Source organism: Somniosus microcephalus, chromosome 27 (genome assembly GCF_052327205.1).
Source record: "Somniosus microcephalus isolate GS21.2 chromosome 27, FLI_Smic_1.0, whole genome shotgun sequence".
Classification (NCBI taxonomy): Eukaryota; Metazoa; Chordata; class Chondrichthyes; order Squaliformes; family Somniosidae; genus Somniosus; species Somniosus microcephalus.
The window spans coordinates 41,871,428-41,886,858 of NC_141013.1; the positions used below are offsets into that span (position 1 = coordinate 41,871,428).

Sequence of the window (15,431 nt, forward strand, 5' to 3'; positions counted from 1 at the left end):
TCTTGAATATATTTAATGAATTGGCCTCTACTGCCTTCTTTGGCAGAGAATTCCACAGGTTCACCACTCTCTGGGTGAAGAAATTCCTCATCTCTGTCCTAAATGGCTTACCCCTTATCCTTAGACTGTGACCCCTGGTTCTGGACTCCCCGACCATCAGGAACATCCTTCCTGAATCTAGTCTGTCCATTCCTGTCACAATTTTATAAGTTTCAATGAGATCCCCTCTCATTCTTCTAAACTCCAGCGAGTATAAGCCCAATCGACACAATCACTCCTCATACATCATTCCTGCCATCCCAGGTATCAGCCTGGTGAATCTTCGCTGAACTCCCTCCATGGCAAGAACATCCTTCCTCAGATAAGGTGACCAAAACTGCACACAATACTCAGGATGTGGTCTCACCAAGGCCCTGTACAACTGCAGCAAGACATCCTTGTTCCTGTACTCAAACCCTCTTGCTACGAAGGCCAACATACCATTTGCCTTCTTAACCGCCTGCTGCACCTGCATACTCACCTTCAGCGACTGGTGCACAAGGACACCCAGGTCTCGTTGCACTTCCCTGATGCACACACACACAAAAAGCACTTGATTGCAATCAATGGAAGTGCAAGCCCTGCCTGACCTCCCCAGCATTTACACTGCGCACTGACCTTGTCCTCAGCGCCGTCCACGCCGCGTCAATGTCAGCGTAGAGGTTTTTCTCGGACGGTTTCCCGTCACTGGCCCCGTAGCCCGAGTAGTCGTAGGAGAAGACGTTGCAGTTGATGCGGGAGCCCAGGCCAATGTAGAAGCTGCACATCTGGCCCAGGTCGACGGCGTTGCCGTGCGAGAAGAGCAAGGTGTAGCGCGAGTCGGGGGCGCAGCGGACGAACATGCAGCCCAGGCGGCTGCCGCGGCTGGTGCGGGCGAAGAACACCTCGAGCGAGTCGAGCTCCCGCTGAGTGTACTGCCAGTCGGCCCGCTCGGACAGGTGCAGGGCCCCGGCCCCGGCGGCACCCTCGGCCGCCAGCAGCGTGTAGGTGGGCTCGGGCGGCAGGAAGGCCAGCTTGGCGGCGATCCGGCTCGGGCAGGGCGGGCAGCAGAAGAGCCAGCACAGCTCGCCGAGCGAGAAGCCATTCATCCTGGGCGGGGGCGGGGGAGGAGTCCCGGGCTGCTCCCTCACCACCGTCGGCATTCGGGCCCGGAGAGGGGGGCGGGGCCCGGTTACCAGCGACCGGAGGGGGGGCGGGGCCCGGTTGCCTGGGACCGGAGAGGGGGCGGGGCCTGGTTGCCTGGGACTGGAGGGGGGCGGGGCCTGGTTGCCAGCGACCGGAGGGGGGCGGGGCCTGGTTGCCAGCGACCGGAGAGGGGGCGGGGCCTGGTTGCCAGCGACCGGAGAGGGGGCGGGGCCTGGTTGCCTGGGACCGGAGGGGGGCGGGGCTCGCTTGCCAGGGACCGGAGAGGGGGGCGGGGCCCAGTTGCTAGGGACCGGGGGGGCGGGGACCGGTTGCTAGGGACCGGAGGGGGGCGGGGCCCGGTTGCTAGGGACCCGAGGGGGGGCGGGGCCCGGTTGCCAGGGACCGGGGCCCGGTTGCTAGGGACCGGGGGGGGGGGGCCTGGTTGCCAGGGACCGGAGGGGGGGCGGGGCCTGGTTGCCAGGGACCGGAGGGGGGCGGGGCCCGGTTGCCAGGGACCGGGGGGGGCGGGGCTCGGTTGCCAAGGACCGGAGGGGGGGCGGGTCTCGGTTGCCAGGGACCGGAGGGGGCGGGGCCTGGTTGCTAGGTACCGGAGAGGGGGGCGGGGCCCAGTAACGGTCAGTGGCCGGAGCGGGCCGGCGGCCTCATGGGGACGGCGCTTGTCTTCTTGTCAGACGGCGAATGAGGCGACAGGTCAGCGTCCGGAATTAGCATCGAGGTATGTCGAGGCGCCGCTCAGTTGGCAGTGCTCAGCACACAGGCAGCCATTTCACCAGGGCGGGCGGGGCGTCAGGCCGCGGGCCCATCCCGCCCTCCAACCAGCACTTCCGGGTCAGCTGTGGGGGGGGACAGTGGCCACTTCACACACAACAACAACAACAACAACAACTTGTATTTATATAGCGCCTTCAACGTAGTAAAACGTCCCCAGGGGCTTCAGTGTAAGAAAAAAATAATTAACACACCCAGCCACATAAGGAGAAATTATGATCAGTCATGATCTCATTGAATGGCGGAGCAGGCTCGAGGTGCCGAATGGCCTACTCCTGCTCCTATCTTCTATGTTTCTAGGACAGATGACTAAAGGCTTGGTCAAAGAGGTCGGTTTTAAGACTTGCATTTATATAGCACCTTTCATGACCACCGGATGTCCCAAAGTACTTTTTTGAAGTGGCATTCGCTGTTGTAATGTGGGAAACACGGCAGCCACTTTGCGCACAGCAAGCTCCCACAGACGGCAGTGTTGACGATGACCAGATAAGCTGCTTGTAGTGATGTTGGTTGAAGGATAAATATTGGCCCAGGACACCGGGGATAACTCCCCTGCTCTTCTTTGAAATAGTGGCCATGGGATCTTTTACATCCGCCAGGGAGAACAGACAGGACTTCAGTTTAATGTCTCATCCGAAAGATGGGACCTCCAACAGTGCAGCACTCCCTCAGCACTGCACTGCAAGCGTCAGCCTAGCTTTACGTGCTCAAGTCCCTGGAGCGGGACTTGAACCCACAACCTTCTGACTCCGAGGCGAGTGTGCTACCCACTGAGCCGCAGCTGACACTGACACACCAACAACTTGTATTTATATAGCGCCTTTAACGTAGTAAAACATACCAAGGCACTGCACAGGAGTATTATAAGACAAAAATATTCACACCGAGCCACAAAAAGAGAAATTAGGGCAGGTGACCAAAAGCTTGGTCAAAGAGGTAGGTTTTAAGGAGCGTCTTAAAGGAGAGAGATGTAGAGAAGCGGAGAAGTTTAGGGCAGGGAATTCCAGAGCTTAGGGCCTAGGCAACAGAAGGTACAGCCACCAATGGTTGAGCGATTATAATCAGGGATGCTCAAGAGGGCAGAATTCGAAGAGTGCAGATATCTCAGGCGGGGGGCGGGGGGTTGTGGGGCTGGAGAAGATTACAGAGATAGGAAGGGGTGAGGACATGGAGGGATTTGAAAACAAGGATGAGAATTTTGAAATCGAGGCGCTGCTTAACCGGGAGCCAGTATAGGTCAGCGAGCACAGGGATAATGGGTGAATGGGATTTGGTGCGAGTTAAGACACGGGCAGACGAGTTTTGGATGACCTCAAGTTTATGTAGGGTAGAATGTGGGAGGCCAGCCAGGAGTGCATTGGAATAGTCAGGTCTAGAGGTAACAAAGGCATGGATGAGGGTTTCAGCAGCGGATGAGCTGAGGCAAGGGCAGAGACGGGTGATGTTACGGAGGTGGAAATACCCTCCTCTCCACACTGGGAGGTTATCCACTTTGGCGTCAAAAACAGGAAGGCAGATTATTATCTAAATGGCAATAGATTGGGAGAAGGGGAAGTGCAACAAGACCTGGCCGTCCTTGTGCACCAGTCGCTGAAAGTAAGCATGCAGGTGCAGCAGGCAGTTAAGAAGGCAAATGGTATGTTGGCCTTCGTAGCGAGAGGGTTTCAGTACAGGAACAAGGATGTCTTGCTGCAGTTGTACAGGGCCTTGGTGAGACCACATCTTGAGTATTGTGTGCAGTTTTGGTCGCCTTATCTGAGGAAGGATGTTCTTGCCATGGAAGGAGTGCAGCGAAGATTCACCAGACTGATACCTGGGATGGCAGGAATGACGTATGAGGAGAGATTGGGTCGATTGGGCTTATACTCGCTGGAGTTTAGAAGAATGAGAGGGGATCTCATTGAAACTTATAAAATTCTAACAGGAGTAGACAGACTAGATGCTGGAAGGATGTTCCCGAAGGTCGGGGAGTCCAGAACCAGGGGTCACAGTCTAAGGATAAGGGGTAAGCCATTTAGGACAGAGATGAGGAGGAATTTCTTCACCCAGAGAGTGGTGAACCTGTGGAATTCTCTGCCAAAGAAGGCAGTAGAGGCCAATTCATTAAATATATTCAAGAAGGAGTTGGATATATTTCTTAAGGTTAAAGAGATCAAGGGATATGGAGAGAAGGCAGGGACCGGGTACTGAATTTGGATGACCAGCCATGATCTCATTGAATGGCAGAGCAGGCTCGAGGGGCCGAATGGCCTACTCCTGCTCCTATCTTCTAGGTTTCTATGTTTCTTAACCGCCTGTTGTACCTGCATGCTTACCTTCAGCGACTGGTGCACAAGGACACCCAGGTCTCGTTGCACTTCCCCTTCTCCCAATCTATTGCCATTCAGATAATAATCTGCCTTCCTGTTTTTGCCACCAAAGTGGATAACCTCACATTTGTCCACGTTATATTGCATCTGCCATGTTTTTGCCCAATCACCCAACCTATCCAAACCATTCTGGAGTTTCTCGACATCCTCCTCACAGCACACACTCCCACCCAACTTTGTGTCGTCTGCAAATTTGGAGATATTACATCCAGTTCCCTTGTCTAGATCATTAATATATATTGTGAATAGCTGGTGTCCAAGGACCGATCCCTGCGGTACCCCACTAGTCACTGCCTGCCACTCGGAAAAAGACCCGTTTATTCCAACTCTTTGCTTTCTGTCTGCCAACCAGTTCTTTATCGAAGTCAATACCTTGCCCCCAATCCCATGTGCCTTAACTTTACACGCTAATCTCTTATGCGGGACCTTATCAAAAGCCTTCTGAAAGTCCAAATACACCACATCCACTGGTTCTCCCTTGTCTATTTTACCAGTTACAGTTCATCCTCAAAAAATTCCAGTAGATTAGTCAAGCACGATTTACCTTTTGTAAATCCATGTTGACTTTGTCCGATCCTGTCACTGTTTTCCAAGTGCTCTGCTATTACATCTTTTATAATGGACTCTAGCATTTTCCCCACTACCGATGTCAGGCTTACCGGTCTGTAATTACCCGTTTTCTCTCTACCACCTTTTTTGAATAGTGTGGTAACATTAGCTACCCTCCAATCCATGGGTACTGTTCCAGATTCCATCGAATGTTGGAAGATGATCAGCAATGCATCTACTATTTCTAGGGCCACTTCCTTAAGTACCCTAGGATGTAGATTATCAGGCCCTGGGGATTTATCGGCCTTCAATCCCATCAATTTCCCTAACACCATTTCCCTACAAATACTGATTTCTGTCAGTCCCTCCCTTTCATCAGTCCCTATGTTCCCCGACATCTCTGGGAGGTTATTTGTGTCCTCCTTTGTGAAGGCAGAACCAAAATATGTATTTAATTGGTCTGCCATTTCTTTGTTCCCCATTATAAATTCCCCTGATTCTGACTGCAAGGGACCTACGCTTGACTTCACCAATCTTTTTCTCTTCACATATCTTGAAAAGCTTTTAGTCAGTTTTTATGTTCCCTGCAAGCTTACTCTCATATTCAATTTTCCCCTTCTTAATTAATCCCTTTGTCCTCCTTTGTTGAATCCTAAACTGCTCCCAATACATAGGTTTACTGCTTTTTCTGGCCAATTTATATGTCGTCTCCTTGGATCTTATGCTATCCCTAATTTCCCTTGTTAGCCACGGTTGAGTCACCTTTTTTGTTTTATTTTTATGCCAAACTGAGATGAACAAATTCTGTAGTTCATCCATGCAGTCTTTGAATGTTTGCCATTGCCTATCCACTGTCAACCCTTTGATGACATTCCCCAATCAATTCTACCCAACTCGCGCCTCAGACCATCGTAGTTTCCTTTATTTAAATTCAGGACCCTAGTCTCTGAGTCAACGACTTCATTCTCCATCTTAATGAAGAATTCGATCATATTATGATCGCTCCGACCCAAGGGGCCTTGTACAACAAGATTGCTAATTAATCCTTTCTCGTTACATAATACCCAGTCTAAGATGGCCTGATCTCTGGTTGGTTCCTCGACATGTTGGTCCAGGAAACCATCCCGTAAACACTCCAGGAATTCCTCCTCCACAGTATTGTTACTAATTTGGTTAGCCCAATCTGTATGTAGATTAAAGTCACCCATGATGACTGCTGTGCCCTTATTGCACGCTTCTCTAATTTCCCTTTTAATGCCATCCCCAACCTCCGCATTACTGTTTGGAGGTCTATATACCACTCCCACTAACGTTTTCTGCCCCATGGTATTTCTCAGTTCTATCCATACAGATTCCACATCATCAGAGCTAATATCCTTCCTTACAATTGTATTAATCCCTTCTTTAACCAGCAATGCTACCCCACCTCCCTTTCCTTTTTGCCTATCTTTCCTGAATATTGAATACCCCTGGATGTTGAGTTCCCAGCCTTGACCACCCTGGAGCCATATTTCCGTAATCCCAATCAAATCATATTTTTAGGGATTGCCAACAACGCCCACATCCTGTGAACAAATAACAAAAAAAAGGCAGGCAGGGAAATATGAGATACCTTTCTCATCAAAAGAAAAAAAGTTACCTTTACATTGATATTACACATTTAAAAGAACCAGAGGTGACATGAGGAAACATCTTTTCACACAGGACTGGTTAGGATTTGGAATGCATTGCCTGCTAGGGTGGTGCATACAGATTCAATAGTAGCCTTCAAAAGGGAATTGGATAAATACTTGAAGGAAAAACATTGCAGGGATCTGGGGAAAGACCGGGGGACTTAGACTAACGGGATTGCTCTTCAAAAGAGTTGAAGCAGACTCAATGGGCTGAATGGCCTCCTTCTGTGCTCTACAATTCTGTATGGTGTCTTTCATGACCTCAGGTCATCCCAAAGCGCTTTACAGCCAATGAAGTACTTTTGAAGTGTCGTCACTGTTGTAATGTAGGGCATTTGTACACCGCAAGATGGCACAAACAGCATTGACAAAATACAGGAAACTTTGGTTTATCCGGGGGTTGTATGTCCGGAATACTCGAACTAACGGCAAAAATCAGGAGCCATTTTCTCTTAAGTTTTTTTAGTTCTCGTTCTTTTTTTTTCCCAGTCAGGCACTGCAAGGTCTGTAGCTATAGCAACAGCTTCAGCTAGAGACGCTTGCAGCTGCAGCCGACTCTTTAGAAGCTGTTGCTAAGCAACAGTGTTTGTTGTCAGATACGGAGATGAAAACCTCCGTATGCTTCAACATTAACTTTGTATGTCCGGCGGTTTTGATAGATCGGCAACACGTCGGAGCCGGATATCACAAAGTTTCCTGTAATCCGATAATCTGTTTTACTGATGTTGGTTGAGGTATAAATATTGGCCACGACACCAGGGAGAGCTCTTCTTCAAAATAATACCATGGCATCTTGTACGTCCATCTGAGAGAGCTGACGGAGCCTCGGTGCAACATCTCACCCAAAAGCCTGCACCTCCGACAGTAAAGAACTCCCTCAATACAGCACTGGAGTGTCATCCTAGATTATATGCTCAAATGGAACTTGAACACACAACCTTAAGAAAGATCACAAGTAAAGCTGTGATTATTTTCAGCAATGAGCTGGGTTAAATTGACCTACTTTTGAAAACCAGCGTGAGTGGGACTTGATAATTCCACTCCTGAAAAGACCAGGAACCTGCTCCAAAGAATTTGAGGGAAAGCATCAGGGTAAATTTTCTAAATGCACGTCCCCATCGTAGAGTCTCGCCTGTCTGGAGCGCAGATCAGGAAAATGCGTGCACACAGTTCCCAATTTGTCTTCCGTTGCTGGATAATAAAATTGTGGGATGCATGCACACAATTCCTGATGCATATCCCTAGCAGATGAGGCTCCTTACCAGGAGAGTACAATTGGAAACTTTATCTTATGGTATTGAATTCTCCCAGTGTCCTGGCTAACATTTATATTTCAACCAACACCTAAAACAGATTATCTGGTCATTTATTTAATTGCTGTTTGTGGGAGGTTGAAGTGCACAAATGGTTGCTGCGTTTTCTACATTACAACAGTGACTAAAGTTGAAAAGTAGTTAATTGGCTGTAAAGCGCTTTGGGACGTCCTGAAGTCGTGAAAGACACTGGCCCAGAAATTCGGGTCGGGGGCTTCCCGCGGGTGCAAGCCCCCGACCTGCACTTACCTTGCGCGCCGGCCGTTGAGCTGTGGGCCTCCGTGGAATTCCGATCCTGGGCTTCCTCCAACTGCCGGCGCACAGTGCTTGCGTATCCCAGGGGCGCAGTTAGTTCGATGCGTCCCCTGGGATCACGTGGGCCATGGAGAGCCAATGGTAGCAGGGAATGCTTCATTCATAAGTTTGACAGGAAGACCATGCGTACTCACCCGTGGAGACCCGAATTTCTGGGCCAATATATAAATGCAAGTCTTTATATAGTTGAAGGGGAAAAAAAGTCGAGGAGAAGTACTTTTTGTTCAACCCTCTCCATTCTACAGGTGTACGCACCACTGAAGAGATCCTGTCCTGTTATTGGATGCAGGGTATGAGCATTTATTACAGAACAGATGCCCTCCTTTTAAGGCATTTCATATTGATTTGCGATTTTCACAGTAAAAGGGATGGAATTCAATCCCCAAAAACTTGGTCAGGATTCCAGGTAATGAAAACTGAATGTATTCAGCATCGTAAATCAGTGGCCCCTCTTATTGGAGATATCTCCTACCTGACTCGTGCACAGTGAAGGAGTATTTTGAACTGGAGCAGTAGAGTGGCACTGGGATAATCCAACGGCACCAGGACAAAAACTTCATCAGGAGGAGGGCACTGCTAGTACAAATGGCCCATTCAAACTAAGTTGTATACAAAATAAAAGCCAAACAAAATCATAATCCAGTTCTTTTCATTAATAATACAGTTGACGTCCTGCAGTGCCCACCGGTCTAATAGTTTTTCCAATCTAGGCTCAACATTCTTTTTCCTTGCGTAATTCAGCTTCAATTAATATACCAATTATTTCATTGTAAATGTGACCATTTAGACTCGCCTTACTCATGATCACAGCACAATGCAATTTCCACAGAGAACCCATGTTCCTTAAGATCAGAAACATATGCCGTATATGTGCCTTGAACAGGAGTAGCGTGTCGCGTATTAACAATTGCCCTTTTACCATGATGTTTTATTCTAGAGGTTGCACAGATTGCAAACCATGCTCTCCTGTCCCCTTCAAAGGGTGGAAAACATCATGCTGTCAGACCACATCATTCAAACTAAAACCAGCAGTTGAATTTATTTACAAGATTTACGTACATAATAGACTGTTAACAAAAACGAGAGTGCATGGAATTGGAGGCAACCTATTGGCTTGGATAGGGAATTGATCAGGAGGTAGCAGACAGAAAGTAAGGATAATGGGGGGAATTTTAACATGGGTGTGGGGTTAAATGGCCAAAAATTCGAGACGTGTTGGGAAGCCGGCTCCAACCCGCCAACTTCCAGATTTTATCCGAGGCGGGACAAGAGGCGGGCAACCAACCTGCTCCCAGAAGGTAGGTTGGCATTTAAAATATGTTGGGCCAGAAATTAGGATCGGGTGCTTGCCGCGCGTGCAAGCCCCCGATGTGCACTCACCCGGCGCGCCGACATCTGAAGCCTGGGCCTGCTTGGAATTCCTGTCACTGGCCCGGTTCAAATGTCGGCGCGATCTGCTTGCCTGATCCAGCGGCGTAGTTAGTTCGATGTGCCGGCTGGGATCAGGTGAGCACTGTGCAGCCAATCAGGGGAGGGGAAACTTCATTCATGAGTTTGATAGTAAGAACTGTCAAACTCATGAAAAGTACGGGCGCCCAAAAGACTAGTTTAACTTTAAATAAAATTTTAAAAAACATCCCAATAATTAAATAAACTATAAATAACTTTAAAAAACTATTTTAAACAATTAATAAAATTTTTGAAAAAAATAATTTAAGAAATCGGGTCTAAAAATAAACTTACCTTACTGTAAAGTCCTTAAAAACAATAAAGCTGTGGAAAAAATGTAATAATTTTAAATAATAGACCACTTACCTTCAAGAATCAATTCCTTACGCCTCCTTTTTATATGTCTAAAAAGTTCAGGCCCTTGCACACGGGCAAACCTGTCAAAAAGAAGGAAGTTCAACGTGTGCGCGCAGAGTCCTGCGCGCATGCGTTGGACCTCTGAACCCCTTGGAGGAAATGCCGGTTTCCCGCGCATGCGCTGTGCATGCTGAAATCCGGCACTTCCAACGGGCCCACGCGTGAGTACACCGTCCGTACTCATGCGTTGGGACCGGAATTACTGGCCCGTTAAGTAGGCTGGAAGCCTTGGATTTAACCTGAGCAGGTTAAACAGTGGCCGGCTGGGATTCCCGGCAGCTGAAGCCTCTTCTTGCCCCCACCCCCCACCAGGATCAGACCCTTCCCCTCAGGGTCCAGAACTGGACCCCTCTCCCCCTGGGATTGGACCACCCCCCGGGGTCATGGATTGGACCTACCTGGTCCTGCGGAGTGCTCCCCTCCCGACTGGAAGCCAAGCACGTCAATCAAACTGTGAACCTGTCAATGATGAAAGATTTAACTCCACAGTGTGCAGGGAGATCCAGGCATCCGGGGTTTCCCGCATGCTACCGGACTCCCCCACTCCCAGCGTGTCGGTAAGTAAAATTTCCCCTCATGGGTCTGTACTCAAATTGGCAGGATGTGACTCGTAATGTACCCCAGAGATCTGTACTGGGGTCTCAGCTTTTCGCTATATTTATAAATGACTTGGATGAAGGAATAGAGAGGCATATATCTAATAAAAACATAAAATGCTGGAAATACACAGCAGCAATGTTCCCTCTAATTTTGCTTGGCGCTGCGCGGGTCATTCAAAATACCACACATGCATGGTTTTTGTATTGAAAAGCTGGCTGTGCAGGTTCCCTGGAGCACTACATAGCCATGCAGCCTACAGGAAACATTACTCAGCAGGTCAGGCAGCATCTGTGGAGAGAGAAACAGAGTTAACGTTTCAGGTTGCTGACCTTTCAATTGAACTGTTTTAGGCAAGTTCAGAGGCGGGGGAGGAAGAGGGGAGGAAAGAACAAAAGGGAAGGTCTGTAATAGGGAGTGATTAAATGATGAAAGGGATGATCTGATCATAACCAGGGCAATTTGGCACATTGGATCCAAAATTGCCTTAGTGGCAGGAGGCAGAGGGTGATGGTCGAAGGTTGTTTTTGTGACTGGAAGCCTGTGTCCAGTGGCGTACCGCAGGGATCGGTGCTGGGTCCTTTGTTGTTTGTAGTGTACATTAATGATATAGATATGAATGTAGGAGGTATGATCAGTAAGTTCGCAGATGACGCGAAAATTGGTGGAGTGGTAAATAGCGAGGAGGGAAGCCTCAGGCTACAGGACGATATAGACGGGATCGTTAGATGGGCAGAGCAGTGGCAAATGGAATTTAACCCTGAAAAGTGTGAGGTGATGCATTTTGGGAGGACTAACAAGGCAAGGGAATACACAATGAATGGTAGGACCCTAGGAAGGACAAAGGATCAGAGGGACCTTGGTGTGCATAAACGCAGCAGGACAGGTAGATAAGGTGGTTAAAAAGGCATATGGGAAACTTGCCTTCATTAGCCAAGGCATAGAATATAAGAGCAGGGAGGTTATGATGGAGCTGTACAAAACGCTAATTAGGCCACAGCTGGAATCATGTGTGCAGTTCTGGTCGCCACACTATAGGAAGGATGTGATTGCATTGGAGAGGGTGCAGAGGAGATTCACCAGGATGTTACCTGGGCTGGAGCGTTTCAGCTATGAAGAGAGACTGGACAGGCTGGGGTTGTTTTCCTTAGAGCAGAGAAGGCTGAGGGGGGACCTGATTGAGGTGTACAAAATTATGAGGGGCATAGATAGGGTAGATAGAAAGGAACTTTTCCCCTTAGTAGAGGGGTCAATAAACAGGGGGCATAGTTTCAAGGTAAGGGGCAGGAGGTTTAGAGGGGATTTGAGGAAAAACTTTTTCACCCAGAGGGTGGTTGGAATCTGGAACTCACTGCCTGAAAGGGTGGTAGAGGCAGGAACCCTCACAACATTCAAGAAGCATTTAGATGAGCACTTGAAACGCCATAGCATACAAGGCTACGGACCAAGTGCTGGATTAGAATAGACAGGGCTTGATGGCCTGCGCGGACACGATGGGCCGAAGGGCCTCTTTCTGTGCTGTATGACTCTATGACCACTGCTCCCATTTTTTCAGATAACAGCTGTTGATGATTGTGCCGTTGTCATTGGTTTCTTTTCTTGTCCCATTACCATCCCTTTTGCCTTGCACCATCATCCCTTTTGTCATTTAATCACTCCTGGCTTCTACCCTATCACAGACCTGAAGCTCAACAGATGCTCGAGGAACAGCACCTCATCTTTCGATTAGGTACTTTACAACCTTCCGGACTCGGCGTCGAGCTGAACAATTTCAGACCATATCCACTGCTCCTTTTTTTCCCAGACAGCAGGAGCTGGTAGTGATTCTGGTGTTGCCATTTACAGGTTATCTAATGGAGCTGTTTAAGATGATCAAAGGAATTGATAGGGTAGATACAGAAACTATTTCCCCTGGTGGGGGATTCCAGAACAAGGGGCATAATCCTAAAATTAAAGCAAGTTCGTTCATGGGTGATGTCAGAGAGTACTGCTTCATACAAAGGGTAGTGGAAGTCTGGAACTCCCCCAAAAAGCTGTTATGGATAAGTCAATTGAAAATTTCAAAACTGAGATTGATATATTTTTGTTAGGCAAGTGTATTAAAGGATACAGAACCAAGGCAGGAGCTGGAGTTAAGATACAGATCAGCCATGAACTAATTGGATGGCAGAGCAGGCTCGAGGGGCCGAATGGCCTACTCCTGCTCCTATCTTCTATGTTTCTAACGCAATACCGATATTTAAGAAGGGGGATAGAACATGTCCAGGGAATTATAGACTAGTCAGCTTAACATCGGTGGTAGGAAAAATAATGGAATCCCGACTAAAGGAGAAAATAGAAGAACATCTAGAAACCAAAAATATAATAATGAATAGTCAGCATCGATTTCAAAAGGGAAAGTCTTGCTTGACCAACCTTATTGAATTTTTTGAAGAGGTAACAGAGAGGGTAGACAATGGTAATGCGGTAGATGTAATTTATCTGGATTTTCAAAAGGCCTTCGATAAGGTACCCCATAATAAACTGATGAACAAGGTCAGAGAATGCGGAGTCAGGGGACAAGTAGCAGAATGGATAGCTAGCTGGCTTCAGGACAGAAAGCAGAGAGTTGGAGTAAAGGGTAGCTATTCACAGTGGCAGAAGGTGGGTAGTGGTGTTCCACAAGGATCAGTGCTGGGACCACTGCTGCTGACAATTTACATTAACGATTTAGACTTTGGAATCAAATATACAATTTCTAAATTTGTGGATGACACCAAATTTGGGGGATAGTCAATACTGAGGAGGACTGCAACAAATTACAGGAGGACATTAATAAACTTGCAGAATGGGCAAATAATTGGCAAATGAAGTTCAACAGAGATAAATGTGAGCTATTACATTTTGGTAGGAAGAATAGGGAGGTCTCTTATCACTTGGAGGGTGCGAGTCTAGGTCTGGTAGAGGAACAAAGGGATCTCGGAGTACAAATACACAAATCACTAAAAGTTGCGACACAGGTTAGCAAGGCCGGTAAACAAGCAAACCAAGCACTAGGGTTTGTTTCTAGAGGGATAGAATTGAAAAGTAGGGAAGTTATGCTAAACCTGTATCAAACCTTGGTTAGACCACACTTGCAGTACTGCGTACAGTTCTGGTCGCCATATTATAAAAATGATATAGAGGCACTGGAGAGGGTGCAGGGAGGATTTACAAGAATGATACCAGGAATGTGAGGGTATACACATCAGGAAAGGATGAACAGGCTGGGTCTCCTTTCTCTGGGAAGGAGAAGGCTGAGAGGTGACCTAATAGAGGTCTTTAAAATGATGAAAGGTTTTGATAGAGTGGATACAGAGAGAGTGTTTCCACTTGTGGGGAGGAGCATAACTAGAGGCCATCAATATAAGATAGTCACCAAGATATCCAATAGGGAATTCAGAAGAAACTTCTTTACCCAGAGAGTGGTGAGAATGTGGAACTCGCTGCCACAGGGAGTGGTTGAAGCGAATAGTATCGATGCATTTAAGGGGAGGCTAGACAAGCATATGAGGGAGAAAGGAATAGAGGGTTACGCTGATAGAGTTAGATGAGGAAAGACTGGAGGAGGCTCAAGTGGAACATAAACGGTGGCCTGGACTGGTTGGGCCGAATGGCCTGTTTCTGTGCCGTATATCTGATGTAATCCTATGTAAAAAATAATGAAGTGTCTGAAATCTTACAGTTCTTTTAACTGAGGTTTTGCTTGTCATAATGTGAGTGCACTTCTTCCCACAGGGTCCCATTTCATATCATAGAATCATAGAAATTTACAGCACAGAAGGAGGCCATTCGACCCATCGGGCTGGATTTTCATTGGGCCGTGGAATCGTGATTGGAGGCGTGTGGGGGGTTTAAAATCCCGAAATCGGGGGTCCCGACCCCATCCCGCCCCCAACCCGCCTCCATGCCAGTTTCAAAGGAGGCGGGTACCCGACCTGTGCTGGGACCCGCCTCCCCGTGGCGGGAAGGGGATTAGTGCCAATTAACTGCCAGTTAACAGGCAGTTTTTAGCCTAATCCCTATTTTCATTGGTGAAATGCGGGATTCCCGATGGCTCCAAACCACGCCAAGTTAGCGAGGCGGGCCGTCGGGATGAAGGGTTTGGAGGGGTTGAGATGTCAGTGTTCAGGTGAGTGATGGGTGCATGAGTGCAGAGGTAAGTGTGTTTGGTCTGTGTAAAGTGTCTAAAGAAGTTCTACTAACCTTTACTTACCTTTACAGCCTTCCTTCCTTCAGGTCTTGGGAGTCTCCCATCTCACCGGCACAGAAAGCAGAATGGCCACCAGCTGTCAAAATCTGCAGCCTCTGCTTTCTGTTCTGGAGAGATCTCTAAATCATCCTGAGAGGAAGGAATTAACCTGGAGTACAGATTGTCAGTGTTTGACAGCTTCAAACAGCTGTCAAACGCTGATATTTCATCTGTCAAAAGGTCTTGACAGATGAAATGTCAATCTGTGACGTCGCCTGTTGCCGGGTGGCCCTTAATTGGCCTGCTGAGCCCACTGGGCGGGCTCAACAAGGTCAATTAAGTCTAAATCGCGTGGGTTGGCTAGAACTCGATGGAGGCGGGACTACAACACCAAAAGTTGTAGTCCCGCCTCCTACCCGATTCCTCAATGAAAATCCAGCCCATTGTGTCTGTGCCGGCCGACAAAGAGCTCTCCAGCCCAATCCCACATTCCAGCTCTTGGTCCGTAGCCTTGTAGGTTATGGAACTTCAAGTGTATATCCAAGTACTTTTTTAATGTGATGAGGGTTTCTGCCTCTATCACCCT

The 15,431-nt window shown here is 48.1% G+C and overlaps 1 protein-coding gene and 1 long non-coding RNA gene across 3 annotated transcripts in view; one reads left to right on the forward strand and one right to left on the reverse strand.

The window, feature by feature from the left end:
* The window catches only part of abhd17c (abhydrolase domain containing 17C, depalmitoylase), a 66,189-nt gene extending 64,715 nt beyond the window's left edge, over nt 1-1,474 (reverse strand). Inside the window, exon 1 of one of the 2 annotated variants that reach the window (XM_085968884.1) lies at nt 658-1,474. In XM_085968884.1, coding sequence (XP_085825010.1) covers nt 658-1,181 — 524 coding nt within the window. In that variant the 5' untranslated portion in view covers nt 1,182-1,474. The remainder of the gene's footprint in view (nt 1-657) is intronic. The other variant, XM_085968883.1, reaches the window with a different exon arrangement.
* Nucleotides 1,475-1,759: 285 nt separating this feature from the next.
* Nucleotides 1,760-15,431, forward strand: part of LOC147100148 (uncharacterized) — a 43,339-nt gene continuing 29,667 nt past the window's right edge. Inside the window, exon 1 of the long non-coding RNA XR_015073842.1 lies at nt 1,760-1,900. This is a non-coding gene — a long non-coding RNA (uncharacterized LOC147100148). The remainder of the gene's footprint in view (nt 1,901-15,431) is intronic.